General features: G+C 40.8%; 1 protein-coding gene across 1 annotated transcript; it reads left to right on the top strand.

The window, feature by feature from the left end:
• The first annotated feature begins 3,004 nt into the window (after nucleotides 1-3,004).
• Nucleotides 3,005-18,986, top strand: nudt14 (nudix (nucleoside diphosphate linked moiety X)-type motif 14). Its single transcript, XM_034528076.1, has 5 exons — nucleotides 3,005-3,160; nucleotides 12,278-12,321; nucleotides 15,291-15,355; nucleotides 16,154-16,454; nucleotides 18,221-18,986. Exons 1-5 carry the CDS (start codon nucleotides 3,080-3,082, stop codon nucleotides 18,468-18,470), a joined length of 741 nt encoding a protein of 246 aa, XP_034383967.1. The 5' UTR covers nucleotides 3,005-3,079; the 3' UTR covers nucleotides 18,471-18,986.
• Nucleotides 18,987-19,346: the final 360 nt, after the last annotated feature.

The raw sequence follows: 19,346 nt of genomic DNA, 5'->3' as shown, positions 1-19,346 counted from the left end.
GTCTGCACCCGCGTGTTCTTGGAAGGATGGGATTAACACGCTATGGGTGCCTCTGGAGCTGATAACATTTTTTGGAGGCCTTTTTGTGGGTGAGGCCCCAATGTGAGGCCCAAGACAGGAATCAGTGTCAGGACGGTCCACGATGTAGGAATGAAGTTTAATGTTTCTGCTGCTGACTGAAAGAATGTTAGCTGTATTTCACTTTTTACATTAAAGCATGTAAACATACACACCCCAAATACAAGTATACACCTGGAAATAAGCATGATATGTCCCCTTTAACTCAAGTTACTCTACTTAGGTCCTGTACATTTTATGCCACTTTATACAGCTACTACATTTCAGAAGGAAATATTGTACCTTTACTCCACTACATTTAATTTAACAGCTATACTGTTCAGATTAAGATTGAACATAATACATAGATTAAGATTATTAAATACAGTGTATTTTTAAAGTTCAAACCAGTGGCTCTAAACCTTTTTGTCTTGCGACCCCTTTCACAAAAATATCCCCCTAATACTTCACGAAAATCAAAGAAAAAAGTTGTTCGTAAGAACTTTGTTTAACTTATTTCCTTTACCATTAATCATTCTTAAATCCCTTCCGATATCTCGTGAGACCTTTTGAAGTTGAGAATCTACCTAACTGTATATAACGTGTTTAAAATACACAAGTGTTACCAGTTATTGCTTTATCAAGGTGATAGGGAAAAAGTTTGGATTTGATAGTTGTTGTCGAAAAGTAACTTTTACAAACCCTGAACATTAATTGGTGAGAAATACTTGTTTTGACATCAGAGAACATTCTTTTTTATCTTTACTTCTTTATGCCGGAATATGTTTCAACCCCTCATTATTCTGCCATAGTTTCTTTGTGTTCAGAAAACCCGAGCAGGTTGACTCCAGTACAATACTTCAACTCGGCAGTACCCCCCCACCCCTCCGTCTTATCGTGTCCTGCAGCTTGGCTTGATCGGGCAGTATAAATTGGACGTGCCCAGAGGAGAGACGCCGGTTCCTCCTTTGGGTCCACACATTGTTTCGTCTAGGCCTGTATTTATTTAGATGTAAATCAGCCCTCAAAAAGTGTTACGTCCTGTCCTTGTGTAATGGGCGGTGGACGGGACTCATTTGTTGGAGGAAGTCAGCCCCATGGAGATTGGAGCTCTGCAGATTGTTTCCCATTATAAGGCTGTTATTGATGTGAGTGGGTGACATCATGCAGCCTCACCCTTCAAGGCTGGGTTGGTGAGAAACAGCTCCCACACCCATCTCTCATTCATTGCTCAGCACAGTGACCTCCCATCATGTTAAATATGAAACTGTATAGGATATTTAAAGGTGCTCTACAAACTCAACACACACTGGATTGGAACCACAATTATATTAATAATCAATAACAACAATAATAATCAATAATATATGATGATGTCATTCCAGTTGTTCATGGAATAGAGCAATATCAGGGGGAAATTAAGGGGAAGCTTTTTTAATGCAGCTAGCAGCCAGATAGCTTAGCTTTAGCAACAGTGGCAGCAGGGGGGAACGGCTGACCTGGCTTTGTCCAAAAGTAAGAAAATCCAGCTACTAACATCCCTAAAGTTTCTTAATTTACACGTTATATCTCATATGTGCAAAAGTCCAAGTCGAAAAACAGTAACTTCCTGGAGTCTTCACTGTTCTGGCCAGTAAATTGTCTGGCACACGACTTCCTTTAAAACAACATATTTACATATTTATATTTGATTTACAAATACGTGTGGTATCAATCTTCTCTTATCTAAATCTTGGAAAGGAAAAATGTGGAACTATTCCATTCATGTTTTCCAAACCTGAGGACATTTTGAGGGAGAAAGTTCCTTCATGAAGTTTGACAAAACATCTGGAGCTTTTTCTGGAGCTTTGAACACCATCTTACTTTTCTTGAATCTGCTGATGAAGACTGTACAGACCAGTTAAGAGCAAACACAAAAAGCTAGTAAATGGACCTACAGTTTATCTGCCAAAGTTTTGTTTCCTTTAGAAACACAAGTTAAGCAGTAAAGTAACGATATTTTTGTTATTGGTTGAGAAACACAAACAATGCAGATTGTTCATCTGTAAAAAGGTTTTATTTATTATTGACAGTGTGGGATTCTTTGGACCATTTAGTCAGCTTTTGGGATTTTTATCTTATGCATCGGTCAAAAGGACTTAAGGGAAATATGTGATATGTGATCATCATTATAAATAAACCTGACTTGACTTTATGGTGTACAAGAACTTTATTGAAACTGACACTCTATGGATGTAGGATTACCAGAAGCCCTCCCCAAAGGCTTTAGACTTTAAATTTAATTTAGTCTTTTCCAGATTGTATTCCTAGTAGTCTCCCCTTAGTTATTGTATGACGATATATTGTTAGCCAAATGTATATATACAAATATATCAGCATCAAAATATACTTTAAGTAAGTAACAGTATTCATTAAGCAGAATGGCCCATTTCAGAATACTATTTATAATGTAACTGTAATAATAAATGGTGATGCATTAATGCACATCTGTACATCAATTAAATATTGCAGCTGATGAAGGCGGGGCTGATTTTAATTACTTATTGTACTGCTGGGTTGCTTAACCATACATATTCAAACACAATTATCTTGTTGATTTTTTGTATTAATAACCTAAATCTGCAGCTGTCCAATGCATTCAATGGAGTAACATGTACAATATGTGCCTCCAACATGTAGAAGAGTAGAAGAATGAAGCAGCTTAAATAAAGAACAGTACTTATAATTGTAAAGGTAGCCCATTTGGTTACAAGGTTGTTTGATTACATTCCACCGCAGCTACAAATACAGGCTTGTACGATCATTATTATTTATAATAATACAACGAATTATTTTAAGCAATACTTAGAGTCGTTATCTGATCGACTATAAACAAGAGAACTGCCGTATCCTAATATCATTTCACCCTCGCGGCTCGAACTCATGTCCACTCCCGGCTTCCGTAGACATTCCTTCACTGTCAGTTAGTGTGCGGTGACAGATACTCATCGGTGAGCCAACAATCCAGCTCCAAGTGTAAACTATGGAAGAGATTAATAACGTTGACGTCACTCCGTGCACAGAGTCCGATTATCTGAAACCGCTCAGGGTGCACTATAACCAGGTGAGTTGTTTCTGTCTGATAGCGGCTGATAGAGGCTGCTGGAGGCTGCAGGCTAGCCCAACCCCCCATTCATTTTGCAGCTAGCATGCTAGCATAACATGAAGGCTAAACTGACCTTAAACTGAGACGTGTACTACGAGAACTGGCGTTTACTTCAACCACAACCACGAAACGACCGCATTCGCTTTGTTTTCGCGTCCGGTGTGTTTCTGCGTTTGACTCGGACCGAGGCAGCCAAAGAGACAGCTGTAAGCTAGCAGGCTAACGGTATCTTGCTGAAGAGGGTTAAAAAAAAGAAGGGAGAAAAAAAAGGATGTTTTTTAGATGCAGCATAACGTTAGCGCATGCTTCACATTAGTACTGCAAAGGGAGGTGTAATTAACACTGTTTAGCAGCGTGACGTGACAAGTTAACTTGGGGTTTTTTTTTTAGTCTGAATAGCAGGTCAGGTGAGACTTGTTGATCCCAAGTGTCACATTGACTCCTGTGTGGATGCAGCCTGCGAGGTGTCGGTGTCTGTCGGGTCAGAGGTCGTGACAGGTCAGCTTGGCATTGAGCTGCATTCTCCATTTACACGCGCAGCATTAGAGAGACGTGCCCGTTCACATCCTGTAGAGGTAAAACTACTCTAAATGTCGGTTTCGCCACATTGCAGTGAAAGTGCAGGTCAAAGATATAACATGAAAGACTTCATATGCTGACAGCGACGGAATGCAGCAGTCTTTTACATTATTGTCTAATTATAGGTGTTTTTGTGATGCCTCCTCTCAAACCCGCTTACTTTTACAGACTGGCCCCTTTTGTTCCTATTTGGTCATTTATCACTTATCTTTCGTTTGGTCTTTGCACACCATTATACTGATGAAAGTGTGAATGGGTACCAGGTAGTTAGAAATATGAGTGAGCAATAAGGATTATTACTGCATTTGCCTGCCATTGAACCAGACCAAACACCTTGTTGGGTTCCTACTTTAAACTTGAAGCATAATAAATACTGTGCCTACAAACACAAATGTTTTTTGCCTGAGTGAAGCCTTCATCTACTGCCCTTTTCTGGGTGAGATGATGGTCTGATATGTTTATTTTGGCATGATTTGTTGATCGCTTTACGTATTATTTAGGGATGCAGATTGGCACATGTGTTAAGCAGATAGGGCATCGACCAGGATCCACAAACAAAATGAGTTCTTCATTTTAAAATGTTGTATTTTTGCTATTAATTGACATTCAAGGTAGAAATCAATCTCTTCCTGATTATAAATCCTATTATATGCTTTTGTAGTGTTTCTTGTGCAGATTTAGAGGTCCTACTTTGTTACATTTGTAAATACTGTATTCTGAAGGGCCTGTGGGTGAACTTATAGTCTCTTCCCATCTATCCATCCTTTTAACTATTCTTTTTTAGCTGCCTATCCAGGTCACGGTGGCAATCAAGGCGGGCAGAGTGAATCGTCTGTGACCGAAATCTCGTTAACTGTACATTTTTTACATTTCTTATTAGCGTCCTCAGTGGTTTGGTTAGTGAATGCTCAATATTCTTCATTCATAATGGAAATTAAAAGGCATTATATTGTGATCCTGGAACATTGCTGTGCTTTATTTATCTGAGTTTTATAGGTTTATGATAAAGTAAATAAATACAAAAAGAAAAGTGTGAGGACTGTGTGTAATGGTCTCCAGCAAAGTGAGAAACGCTTCCTCACCCAAACATAGGCTGCAGTCCAGGAGGATTTTATTTTTAGGTTTCAAAATATTTGTGCAGTATCTCTGTTCCTGGGTTATAGACTTGGCTTCTGTTGTGTAAAATCAGGATAGTGACAGTGGTGCAGTAGATGAATCATAGTAATACTCACTCTAAAGACACATAACCTACCCTGTAGATGATAGAAATATGTTATTTAACCTGGTTTTACTGATAAACTACAGTTAATGTTATATATGTACATTTAAGATAACGGCTATTTTCTTCACTCAGGGCTGGTATTAGTGTTCAGAGGGAAAAGTACTTTTTAAAACATAAAGAAACTGCATCCATCACTGAAAAGTGCTCTTTTGTAGTGGTGCTTTCAATTTAAACAGAAAACTCAAGTAGCAAGGCACTTATGTTGAAGGGAACTCATTGAGCAGTTTTTTTTTTTTCATTTGGGGTTTACACCTGTGACAGCAGTGGGGTGGGGGTTAAGCTTGTCAAGAGAATGGCGGAACGGCTAAGACAGCAGATGGACAACAAAAGAGATGACTCCCTCTCCGTCCTGTCCTCCCTTTCATCTTCGTCATCTCCCCTCCGCAGCTCGGGAGGAGCTGTTCAGGGACTCACCACAAAGGCCTTTCAGTCATAGTGAGGGAGCATCTCTTCCCCAGACCTTTTATGTTCGTGGGTACATCTGCAGCTTAGCCACTGGTCACTAACAGAAACACACACACACACACACACACACACACACACACACACACGCATACACACACACACTAAAAGTAGATAATGTCATGCATAAGAGGCTCTCTTCATCATTAGTGTTTACTGGTGTTTTGTCTCCTCTCCCTCGACTCTCTCTACAAGGCAGGTGATTGTCCCTCGTTGACTCTGGGAAACCCCTCTTATCTCGGTCGCCTCGTGTTTACTTTGAATCACGGGTTGCTACTTGGAGCAGGATAATTACCTTCCATTTATTCATTATAATGATTTGAATTATTCATCTGGAATTATTAAGCTTGTATAGCTTACAGCCAGTGGCCCCCACTACTCCATCAATGAATATGAGATCTATCATGATCTTGAAACACACGTTACCTCTCGTGAATAGTTATTTATAGGCCTCATCTGGATTCATGAGCCCAATATGTTTGAGTGTGTCTGTAGGCGGAGAGACAATTGTCTGCATGTGTTTGAAACTTTGATTTAGGGCATGCATTTTAGTATCATTTATCACCTGCAGGAACTCCAACAAAAAAAGGTTATTGAAGTTTTAGTTTTTGGTTCCACTTAAAAACATTTCCCTGCTCTCTCAAAAACATTAGTAACCCAAACTGAAGTTGAAAAGTTGGTTCAAAGTTTTCACAAAAGTAGAAAAAATATATAAATATAATTTTATAAAAAACCTAACCTATTTAGTTGAATAAAGTGAATGATTGTAGTTTTTTTTACACAACAGTACAATCATCAGGTCATTTCACTACTTTGATTTCTGACCAAAATACCTGCAAAGAAATAACATTCCTATCCTCAGCCATGTTTAGTGTTAATTAGAAAAAACCAAGATGCTGATCATGCATTATACCGGCCATACCGAGGTATGGCCGGTATAATGCATGCCTGTGTTAGCATGATGAGCATTTAGCAGCCTTACAGAGATGCTAAACGCAGCTGTAGACTCCTAGTCTTGTTCCTTGATATTGACTAATTAAGCTATTATGTAAATTGTCGTTTATGAATTATCTGCTTAAGTATTTTACTAGCCCTAAAATGTTGGGAGCTATTACAGCCTAAATTTAATTTGAAATAATGATCTTGCACAAATGCTACTGATTTTTTTAAAACCGAATGATGCTGTGGTCACTTTGCATTGCAGGAACTCTAACATGTAAGCTGACTTGATGCGATTTGAGGTCTCCATGCTTTCTGTGGATTTTACTCGAGGACACAGTCACATGGGTGTTCACATGAGGAGTGTGTCCTTGACACTACATTTGGCACTCGTTGAAAGGAACCATTTACCAGGTTGCTTTAATGCTGCAGGTCTGTAATTTCGTCATGACTGGTCGATCAGGTTGCAGGTGCAGATGCTTTCTGTCATTGTCATGTTCAAACTCTGTTGGTCATTAGTTCACTAGTCGTAATGTGTGTATGATAGCCTCGCTGCCTTTGTTCAGGCTGCTGAGAAGACAGAGGCCGGAGCTAAAAGCAGAAAAAAAACTGGAGAGCACATGTTGAGATTTAAAGTGCTATTGTATTTGAGGACGGTAGTTGATTTTTTTCTTCTTTTTTTTCTTTTTTTCTGCTGCAGCTGCCGGCTTTAAAGTGTATGGAGGTGTGTGTGTGTGTGTGTGTGTGTGTGATGGTTATTAGACTTTAAGCACCTAAAAGACCATACATCCAACCCTACAATAGCCATTCACACAGGAATCTGTCATTTCTGATGCCCAAAGCCAGAGGGACCACATTAATTTCAAGGTCCTGTGTAGCAGTGTTCCTGCTTCCTCCCTCTCTCGCTGTCTTCGTCTCTCTCTCTCTCTCTCTCTCTCTCTCTCTCTCTCTCTCTCTCTCTCTCTCTCTCTCTCTCTCCCCCTCCCTCCCTCCCCATGGGCTAATCTCTCTGTAGTAATCCATGTCGGCCACGATTCTCTGTCTCCCCTGGGCCATTCAAGCCTTCCCCGCCCCCCTTCTCTCAGCAAGTGGCCCCTGTAATGAGGGGAACCCCACCATCTGTGAGTTGTGACAGGATACAAGAGAGGCAGTATGTGTGTGTGTTTGTGCGCGTGTGCATGCTAGTGAGTCGTTTTAACTCGTACAGTATGTTGTTGTTAAAAAAAGAAATCCAACTTTTTGATGTTTGATCAGTGAAATGATTGCTTGATTAGTTTTGATATATTGATATGATTACTATAAACATACTAGACTATAATGGTGATCAGTCTTACACTTAGTCTCTTACTGGTAATATCTGCTGGTGTTTTTGCAAGTTTATTTTTTTTTTTCCGGCAACTTCCTGTTGGGAAAATATCGTTCTGACCTGTTTCCAGTCTCCCTACCTCTTGATTGAGTTACTTTTCTCTTTTGCTTTTCTGAATTGACAGACCTTCTTGGCAGTAATATTTGGACGTATTATATTTATTTATTTATATTTATCATCAGCCTTTTACACCTTCCATCATCCGCCGTTACTAGGAATCTGAAAAAGCTGTAGCTCCAATTTACACGGGAAGGACAGCACAGTCCTGCACAGTTTGTGTGATAAAGCAATCTCACCCTTTCCTCTACCTCAAGGTGGCCACATTAGATATGTTTTCTCAAAGTTTTGAACAAGAATAGGCTTGGATTTATTTCACTCTTAACAAATGAAGCTTTATGGCATTTTTTTGACCAGAGCTTTTGACTACAACCGGCACAGACTGTGCAGAAGTAAAACGTTAAGACCAGACAACTTTCTGTTTCAATTGATTCAAGCCGAACACATATTTTACATGTCAATAAACAAAAATCATGTTGGGCAGTAAGCCATTGTTTAGTAAAGCATTACAGTAATGTGATTACTTTTATCACTTACTAATAGCTTCATTGTGAGGTGACAACCTCACCCACCAGCACTAAGCTTTTGATAGTCAGTAAATGCCCCTAAACCACAGGCTGGCTACGTCATTTATTGTGGTCAGGCGAGACTCAATAGGCTTTTGAATGAGTGATGGGAATTGTCAATGGGGGCCTACCATTATGTTCAGAGCCCGAACCATACATTTGATTTTTAAATATTGGTGTTGTCTCGTATCTGCTGTATTTATTACAAAAAATACGCAAAGAACGCCTACAAAATATGAAGGAATAGGAATTCTCATTTATTCACATGGCGAGGTTATTATTAGTATATGATCTCGCAAAGTACTCTAGTTATTCTGGTTCCAATTAAATATATTACTCAATATAGTAAGTGTGCAACATTGGGGTTAAAAGGTTAATTGACGGGATAAATTGTTTTGTCTTCTACTTCATACAATAATCACACTTAACAAAGCGACATGCCACAAGAAGCACATCAACGCCTCAGTCACGACAAGTAATCCATCACACACACACACACACACACACACGGCTTTACACCAGTTTTGTTTTTACCGAGGAAAAGCGAGAGGGGTGCAGCCGGCCTGGCCTCAAACAGGAATGATGCCGTGTGAGACACTCGGCACACTTTACTGACATGTTTTTTTGTGAGAGTAATTGCAGCGGCAGATTGTCTGCAGCGCATGCATATGATCTTTGATGACATGACGCAGCGAGGACTTTTGATGACATCGACGCCTTGCTGTTGGCCGACAGCCAGAGAAGATCTCTGTGTTCCAATACCCGTACTACTATACTATTTAGTATGCCAGAAACCATGTCAGTATGTCCCATGCCAAAAATACCAGGATGTCCCACTGCATCAGGTCGCATTTTGCAGTATGTAAGCCGGCGTGCTCTTCTGGCTATTCTGACCCACAATCCCCTGCGCTGCGGCGACACAATTTGGGGGTCAAATTTCAAGGTGCAGTATTACTGTATGTCTTAACTGTATGCATACTGCATGCAACGACACAGTCGCTTACTGGTATCAGCGCTGTCTTTAGGTCTTTCTGGCTGAGTTTATACAAACCTGCAGCATCAGTGCTCATCATATATACATCATTTTGTTTTTATTTTGAATCATACTGTACAACTTGTATATGAAATAAAATACAGAGACAAGCAGTAGATGAATACATATTTGTGCTAGAATTTCTTAAAATTTTTTTTGGGAGATTAAAGTCAGGTGTCAAGAGTACCTTCTGAGCTCAGTATTCAAATGTGCACACAGTAAGCTTTTGTCATAGGACTGACATTATATCTATTACAGTACACACAGGCGATACCATAGCAATACCATAAGTAAGCCCACACAACCTTTCGCTTCATGCTCTCAATTCACACCACAACATGATAGTTAATGATGCATGAACGGCATTATAGCAGCTTGGCTTCACTTTGAGGCCCTCTGGTCGTTTGAAAGTATGATTTATGGTAGTTCTCATGTCCGATGTACCTGAGGTCGCCCCGAAGTAAACACTGCATTTTGAAAGTTACACGAAGTGTGCTTATTATAGTCTCACTTTCTTTTTTTTGTCGTTTTATTATACAACAAGTCGGTAGTTTGCTGTAGTGTTGTTGTTGTATTTCAGTTGCACAATATTGTATTATAAATGTTGATGGTATTTTCCACAGCCATATTCAGCCAGCCGATTTATACTTTAAGAATTTTTTTAGAAACGTCAATCAGTTAAATTGATCCTTTGCATTCGAAAGCTGTGTGTGTGAGTTTATGTCCTTTTTTAGATACAAATCTTTTTTGTTGCTCTTTAGCACAGTGGCACGTCCGACTCAAACCCTGTTTTGCAACAGCAATAAAATTATTATTTTTGATTCTATCAATGCAATTAGCTTGCTATTTCGCCTCCTCCCATGTCTTGGGTGGTATTGAAACTGCACGACCACACTGACACACACGAAGGCACATCTATTGTAGCTGAATATAAGCCTGTCCTTGTAAAGCTGTCATCGCTGCGTCAAGAGCTTGTGGGTGGAGAGGAGGTGTTGCCTAAATCTGAATTAAGGCCATATTTCCTCAGGCATAGAAAATGTAGGCCGTCTTTACCATATTTATACAGCATGCAGTCTGAGGATGGAGGAATAAATGCTAGGTTTTCAGTTTCGTCACATTTGCTGATCCGATGTGAGTGATACAAAAATGTAAATCTTAATTATTACACAATGGTTTAACCTTGAGGACTCCTACCTTGAGGACTTTGCCTGTCAACTGCAGCCCTTCGTCTGACCTGTTGACGGACTTCTGCTGGATTTACCGATTACGATTTCTGCCTTTTATGAAACTGAACCGACATTGGACGCAATAATATTTAAATGCTAATGTTTGAAACTAAACACCAGCGGGCTGAAGTCTGTCCTTTTGCACAGACTGAAACGCAGCTGCAGGCACTTATACGTATCAGCGGATGCAAACTATTGGTTGACTTTACACGAAAAGCAACGTGAAATGAAGTGATGCGTTCCACATCATGTGGATTTTCCTTCATAGAGTTTTGCACCCTGAACTGTAAACACCTTTCCTCTCTTCGGCTTGCACGAATGAAAATAACCTCAAAATGAACTGGACTATAAGGATTGCTCGCTCGCTGTGCCGCCACGCTTACTGCTCAGTGATGAGCCAACGATCTAGACAGTGTTGGTGTCACTGCCCACATATTTAAGATCTTTATATGCCAGAGCATTTTGTGCCGATTGTGACTGTATCCCTTCTGTGCCGGTCACACACACCTGCCTCGGGGGTTTGATTGTAATTGCGCTGCTGGAATTGTACTGAAGGAGTGTTCAGCTGCACGTCCTGTTGTGGTCACAGGGCATTGAAACACTTTGCTACAACAACTTGTCTGGCGTGCGCTTTGTAACTACAGGACATGTTTTAGTGTGTAGCCATCAGCGAGTCCAGCGGCGTGTACCGGGGATCCTTTTTTGACCGAGGATGCAAAAACAAACTCTCAAAGATCACTCATTAATGAGACAAAACATACACAATATGACTTTTACATTTAAGATCACCTGCACAATTAGTCCAGATTTGATCAAATTTGCAATATAGCCTACTGCAATTTACAAATCTCAGGAGACGCAATATGTGTCAAAATACTGTTTATTAGTTTTTATATTGTTGTGCTACAGAGATGTCTCATCCCAAAGCATCTTCTTTTTTCTTTTTTACAGATCCCCACAAAAATGTTTTTCAAGATAAATAATTAGCACTCTAATACCGCTAATTATGCTGCAATTTAAATATCGGTCAAATTATTCACAATGAAATATTTTCGTCAAAATCTTCAGCCCTGCCCAAGCTGCTGCTGCTTCGGACCAAATGCAGACTATTGCCAGACTATTTGCTGTAAGCTGCGTATTGAATTTGGCAGTATTTGGTATCGACTATGCATCGGGAGAATCAACACACGTTCTGAGTTTTGCCTACTGTGTAAAATATGAATTATTACAACCATGAAAGATTTCATTCGTCGTTCACATTCTTTTTGCTGAACTTCAGTTGATAAAAGTAAACAGTGTAATGTTTGTTGCTGGCACTGATTTATATCTTTACATCTGCAGATATTTTTGTTGGGTGTGGCTTGTGATATTACGTCAACGTGCCCATGCAGGCATCAGTTGTGGGGAAGCTAATTGCTTCTACAGTAATTAAATTACCGGTGTGTTTTGTCACACTGTAGTCACACGTTTAGTTTACTCTGTTTCACTTAGTTGTCAAACCCCAGTGTTCGATAGGGTTCCGTTTATCGTATTAACTGATGCTGTTTTGTCTTATTCCTTCACAGAATGGCACAAAGAAATCCTGGGACTTCATGCGAACCCACGATAGGTAAAAACACATTTTCTTCTTAACTGTTGGATGGAAGCAGTCCCCCTCCTATTCTATGTGTGCATGAATACACACACACACACACACACACACACACACACACACACAGAGGTGGTACAGCTTGCTGGTGAGCTGTCAAAACCGGTTGGTTTGCGATCTGAAGAGCTTGCCACTCAAGAACCTGATCGAGCTCCCGGGGAGCAAACAAGGATGAATTTGATGGTCTGAGTGACAAAGGGGCTTGATTTGCACTAATCTTGACCCTCACCATCTCTGATAGCAGATGGAAATGGACACAACGCATGCTGTAATGGAGTCTTTTTTTTTACTGGATTTTCTGGTGCACCGTGAAATATATTGATAAAGTTATCTGCTCACAGTAAAAGAAATAAGCTGTGTTTTGCTTGTTTTTTTTGTTTCCTTTCACCAAAACATACCATGTTTTTTTTTTTTCGGGAACTAGTGCTCTGTTATTCTACTTGGCAATGGCTCTAAATGTCTGGAGCTTCACAGGTGGCACTGGAGGAGAAATATCACACATTTGTGTCAAAAGCCTGGTCCCTACTCCCTGTTCTGCCCAGGGTACCATAATGCCCTGCAGTAAGTCTCAGGTCATTTAAGCCCTCTTTCCTCCACCCCTGACCCCGAAGAGAGGTCCCTGGGAAAAACAGTTCAACTGAGGCAAAAGCAGTAAACCCCATACTGTACTTCCTAAATAAATAGCCCATGGGAAGATCCAGCTTTCCCCCACGTCTGCAAAGTGTTATTCCTCCTTTTAGCCTGTATTGAAAACATCTAATATAGTGAATGAAGCTTTCTTTTCATCATAACAATCTGGTAAAACACTGGCTTCACCACAGCAATCCGCCCATTGATCTCATACCACATCTCACCCTGAGATATTGTTGACCCAAGGGGACTGGAAATGGCTGAATCCATTATTTTCCATCACATGTTTCATGGTCTCCAACTGGGAGTTCCTCTGGAGGTCACAGCCCGATGAAGCCAACAGAATTGCATCGCTGGCAAAAAGCAGATGCACAATGTTGTCCACCGAGAACTTCCTTCACTAAGTGCCACGAACGCAGAGCCTCCAAGACGTCTAGTGGGACGCGGTCATAAGCCGTCTCCAAATAAAATAAAACATGTCGGCTGAGTGGGCAAACTCCCATTGCGTTGTTATTCCGACACCTATGTGTTTATGGGAGTATTTACGTACAGTTGCTTGTTTATCACTGGAAGTGACATTTAATGACAGCCAGTATTTTCAGCCAGTGCAAGTAATTTGAGAGACCATGGTCATGCCTTTCATACTACCAATTGAGTTATGTCTGATGTATCCCCAGACAACTAATTCTTCTGTACATTTGTAAACCGAGTAACACGATCAGTTTAATTCCCTCCTGAGAGGCTTTAATAGAGTTTTCAGGGAATCCCAAGGAAAAAAGATGTGTATCTACACTCAATTAAGTGTGTTTAACACTTCACTTGGAATTATGAGTAAACGCATGAAAAGTAGTCAATAAAAAAAAAATAGGTCTAACTACTTTTCCATGTGGTGCAGACACACATATCTCAAATGCAAAAGTTTAAAGAACTAAAAGAGTCTCTAGAGTTGTTGGTCTTGCGCAATGCCATTGCCTCAGTTCTGGTATCGGAGGATGGATTATTTAGCACGTAACCCATTTCTTTCTTGTACAACAAAGACCCGATCATAGTGTCTTAATACCATAAGCTTTGCCGTGGAACCAGTCCTCACCTTAGCCCTGCTCCTCACGTGTCTGTCATAACCCAGTGTTCCCGCCGTCCAGCCAGAAGCCCCGCGGACAAAGCTTAACGGTGCATGAAAAGTCCTGAGCGTCCGTTCAGCCTTCTCCTTGTTAACCATTAGAGCGTTTCTCTTCAGTGGGAGGCTGTAGAACAGCTGTAATGGTGTGGAAGAGCACAACAAGACGCAGGCCTGCCTCAGTGGACAGCCTTCGTGCCTCAGGCCTGTGTTTCCCCACTTTAAGCCCAAATGTACCAAAAGCAGGATTTCAGTCCTACTGTGAGTCCGTGGGCTCAGCCTTAAAATTGCTCAACGGTCAGGTCAGCTAATATTCATATATTGTTGAAAATGAACATTAGACTTTAACATAAAATATCTGTACTGCAGATATTAAGTCAGTATCAACACAGACACTGTAGCTAGAAACAAGTGGCACTAGCAAGGTCCAATACGTCCTCTCACCCTGGGAAAGGCAGGGCAGGGCTTCCTGCTGCCTCGTACACATCCGCTTTCCCAACACCGACAGCAGGCCTCAAGTCTCCACTGGCAGCGACAGTCACGCTCACATAATCTCAGACACACCGCAGTGAACCACCTGCGTGTATACAAGTCACTTGAACCTGGAATGATTTGGTCCTCTTTTTCCATAATATTATTCATGTTTTCAATTTCAGTATAACTTTGGTTGTAGCACTTCGGCAATTAAGGTTGACAAAAGAGATTTAGTTTTAAGGGCAACTCCAGACGACGCTTGTCAAGGTTCCGGCATGGAGTGATGCAATCGCTGCTATTGTGTGTAGCGTTGCTGGTAAATAGGATAGTCGATGGGTTAGCATGAAAAACAACAGTCATGGGTGTTTGACATCATGACGTCATACACTGACTTATTTGAGTTGGTTTACACAAACTTTAAGCCTCATTTTCAGAACAAACCCCTCGATCCAAGAGGGTTTGTGACCCTTACTTTGTCAGGTTTGTAAAAATGTTTGTAAAGAAATTCTTGCCATTCCCATGCCAAGAATTCTTGTGGACCCAACTTACCAAAATGCCAGGGTTCCCACAGACACTGCGTTTAATCCAGTAACCCCTGCAATTTGGGGTTCAGCATCTTGCCTAATATGTCATGGATGCAAAGAGATTTACTTTTGGACAAAGTTGTCAGATTTGATTTCCTTTGACCTTTTTGTCTCTTTTTCTTTAGTGTGTCAGTGCTGATCTTCAACACCAGCTCACACTGTTTTGTCCTCGTCAAGCAGTTCCGCCCAGGTACGTTTTCAGCACACAACACAGGAGGCTAACTTTAATCTGCAGTCTAGGAAATTCATTTTTTTCTCGTCACCCAGATAGATCTAGATTGTTGTACATCCGGTGGGCACTTTGACTAAAAAAGCAGTCCATTACAATCCCTGTTTATTCTACTGGATCTCAGTAACAATGCCGACTCATAAATAGGCCGCAAGAGGCCCCATTACAAAGCAGCCTAACCTCCTTTGTTAGATGTCGCCAGGGACTGTTCCACAACGCAGTGTGCTAAATTCAAGGAAGTCTGGGCATTGATATGTTTTTTTTTCCCCCTCTCCTCTCTCTTTGCTGTTGGGGGACAAATTCTGTCCTTAACTAGAATGGCATCAGTTTTTTTATTTTTTTTATAGGGAGTGGTCAATATGTTGGTCAGCTTATTGGTATCGGACAATAAATGCTAAGTTTGTGCTACATAGCCAAATATAAAGTGTATATATAAAGTTATATATATAAATAATGTAATGCATCCTTTATTTCAGGTGAGTCATGATGCCTTCACAATAACAAGAAACTCTGATATGTAAATGATTATATCTAAATATGATATTGTATGTCCTTCACTTTTAGTTGGTATTTACCATTGTGGCAGTGTTGGAGCCAGCATTTTAAGAAAAGCATATTATTGATTGATTTGTCACTTATTTGTTAATTGATTAATCATCGTCTCTAAAAGAAGAGACAAGTAGACAGACATATCACAGGAATAATGTCTTTCTTCCACACAGGTTTAACAGTGTTTTCTGTTTTTTTTCTACCAACCAGCTGTATACATGTGCGAGTGGGAAAGGACCAAGACGCAGCCGCCTCAGTCGGCTGAAAAGACTGAGGAGGGCGCCTCCGAAGCCACCGCCCCGGCCCCCGAGTCCCTGGAGGGCCAGTCGGCGGCAGAGGGGGAGAGCTCTTCTCAGCGGCCCCCGGCCTCAGCGGGGGTCACCTACGAGCTCTGCGCCGGACTGGTGGACAAACCCAATCTATCTCTGGAGGAGATCGCCCGGCAGGAGGTGCTGGAGGAGTGTGGCTACGATGTGCCGGCCTCTAAACTGAAGAGGATTACTTCTTACAGGTAAGCAGATTGCACATTTGTGTGTTCTGAAGCGGTAGGAAATATCGACGAAGTTTAAGTCTGTCCATTCCCAACACAAATACATTTTAGGCCAAGGCATTTCAGTGTCTTTTTAAATATCTACTTTAGTCTCTCCCACTGGATTTCTTGTCCCTGAACAATTAATATTTTGTTGTCCTATTTTGTATCATTTTCATCTATAATATCTGAACTTCCTTGAGCTATGTTCACTCAGAAATAACACACATTTGCAGTTTTGTTTCATTAGTTGGACTGATTCCAGGTACCATTAAAGGGTAACCCTCTTTTCCCACGTTTTTGTGTCAAATAGGGACAATGTGTGCGGACTGCATGTAATCCCATCGGGCAACCTGGCATCGTCAATATACATCCAGTAAACGTGATTGTTTTGGCTGTTATCCTGCCATGCTTTTGTGTGTACTGACGCCAGGTCAACACAACAATACCATTATTTCCACTTTGTCTGCAGCACGTCTCTCCACTCTTAAAAAGTGCTTCGCTGTATGCTTTCTGTACTCCAACGGGCTCTGCTCAGCTCGTATTCGCGTGTCCACGATGGATGAATTGCACTATTCCACCGTTGTCTTCCGGCAACACGTGAAGACTCTTTTCATAAAGCTGTCAGATGCTGTCGGTGACAAAAACAAGTACTTGAAGTGGATGTAACGGCGCCAGGTTGCCCAATAGGATTACATTGTAGCTCGCAAGTGGCTCCTGTCTGCAGCGCTTGCTCTCATTACAGGACCAATTTCAGAAATATTGTCCCTGTTAGTCAGTTTTATACAAAAAACATGGTGAAATAGTGAAAAATACCCACGTTACCCTTAAAAAACGCATTAAAAGTGATTGCTCGTTCAAAATCTTTCATGTGTCAAACCCTACAGACTTTAAACAAAGTAGAAAAGCCCTTCATGGATGAGTACTGAACATTACCAGTTTTTATTACTTTTATTTTATTTATTTATTTCTACAGAAACCTATTCAGCCACTTCTCCACTGTGAAGAGTTTGAGTTATTTAAATGTAACCCTTTAAATCTCTTAAGCTTTCTGAAAGTCCACTCACTGTGATGCACCCAAAAGGAAGGCATGCATTCTTCATGAATCCAGTTTGACTCCAGATGAAACCTTAAGTTGGTGACGGACAGAGTTTTAGATGAAGTGCCATAATGATAAGGGGCGGGACTAAAAGTGCTGACGTTATGTAAGTGAGCTGTAGAGATGCATCTGGGGAAGCAGCCATCTTTGTCAACACATTATTAGCTCACAATATATCTTGCAGTTTAAAGATAAACAGTCACACATTAAACAGCCGCACCTGGACAGCTTTGACTGACAGCTCTCATGACTGTGCTTTTGATTTGACTAGACCACCTCCTCCAGCTTTGTTGGTGTTGTCTATGACCGTTGTTATGTGTGGGCTTCTTCTATTACACAGATAGGTATCGTTTTAACCCTCAGGACCCCTATGGGGCTGGTTTTGACAGAAGCGTGTGGTGAGGTTCTGTGCTAATAGCAGGCAGCCCGAGGTCAGTTTAGTTTAAATACAGTGTACACTGGGGACAAGGCATTTAAAGAACATGGGTGTTAACCACACAGAAAGTTGAAAAAGGGTCTAAAAGTCCCCTACTTTATGAACTTACAACTTGAAACACTGATGACTTTTGTTAAATAATGAAAAAAACAAGATTTGCAAAACACACGTGCATATCAATAATGGTTTTCTTTCCCTCCTCCTCCCCGACAGGTCAGGCGTAGGTGTAACGGGTGCCAAGCAGACTATGTTTTACGCCGAGGTGTCTGATGACAACTGCGTGAGTGCAGGTGGAGGTGAGCCACGGGAGGGAGAGCTTATCGAGGTGGTCAAAGTCCCGCTGCACGAGGCCATGACGTTTGCCTACGACGAGCGTATACCCAAAACCATGGGCATCATTTTTAGTTTCATCTGGTTCCATAATAACATGTCTCCCAAGTACAAGATCTCCACCAATGTGTAACTAGTATTAACCAACCATCTTTATACCGTTTATTCCAAATTAAATCAAACACTGGCCCAGCACATCCACTCTTTCCCTCATGGCTCTTCATCCTGTATTGCCTTTTTTGCTTATTGGTACATGAGGAAAGGTGGGCCCCTTGTCTTGTTGCCAACAGGTATCTTTAAGTTTTGTCCTGTTCACCTTTTTTAAGTTTTCATGTGGTCTTAATATTTTCCCTAGAAACAAATTTGCCATAGCTGGTTGTCACTGGCACATTTTTCTCTTCTTGATGATTTTTGTAGTCTGTTAATCATTTAATTTACTGTGCCATCTGTTTATAAATGGCTGCATATCACTGATTTCATTTGCCTGCCCTTGATTAAAGGAACACTCCACTGATTTTAGTGTAGGTTCTTGAATGTTACCTGCATTTATATTTTTAAAAAAAGCATATAAATACACCTGATATTGGTGATAAAAATAAAGCCATTTGCCATTCTGCTTGCAGTCAAATAAACAAACTTGTCAAACATGTTTCAAGCATTCCTACAACTCCCAGCATTCATTGCAAACCCGGTGATGCTAACCAGCCACGTGGCACTGGTCAGCCACAGTTTGCTAACATTTTAGCATGTTAATATTGGAGTTAATGCAAACAGTTCTACTCGCCTGACAAAGTGTGCAGGAGGTATTAAAATACACATTGTATGAACAATAGCTACTTTTTGTACTGGTCATTCTCGTTCATGGAATGAAAGATACATACAAGGTAACAAAGCTCAACCAAATAGTGGAGTATTCCTTTAATCCATGATCCAGTAATGCAAAAACTATGCTAGTCAATGGTGGGGCCTTGTAACGATTGGGGTGTTCGGTGTGTTTAAACCACCACTT

The sequence above is a fragment of the Cyclopterus lumpus genome, chromosome 24 (genome assembly GCF_009769545.1).
Source record: "Cyclopterus lumpus isolate fCycLum1 chromosome 24, fCycLum1.pri, whole genome shotgun sequence".
Lineage (NCBI taxonomy): Eukaryota > Metazoa > Chordata > Actinopteri > Perciformes > Cyclopteridae > Cyclopterus > Cyclopterus lumpus.
The sequence above is the reverse complement of the archived record's forward strand: the minus strand, read 5'-3'. Positions and strand labels throughout refer to the sequence as shown.

Coding starts and splice junctions, on each gene's coding strand:
- nudt14 (XM_034528076.1), top strand. CDS start 3,080: ATGGAAGAGATTAATAACGTTGACGTCACTCCGTGCACAGAGTCCGAT. Junction 3,161..12,277: donor TCAGGGTGCACTATAACCAG/GTGAGTTGTTTC, acceptor ATTCCTTCACAG/AATGGCACAAAGAAATCCTG. Junction 12,322..15,290: donor TTCATGCGAACCCACGATAG/GTAAAAACACAT, acceptor CTTTTTCTTTAG/TGTGTCAGTGCTGATCTTCA.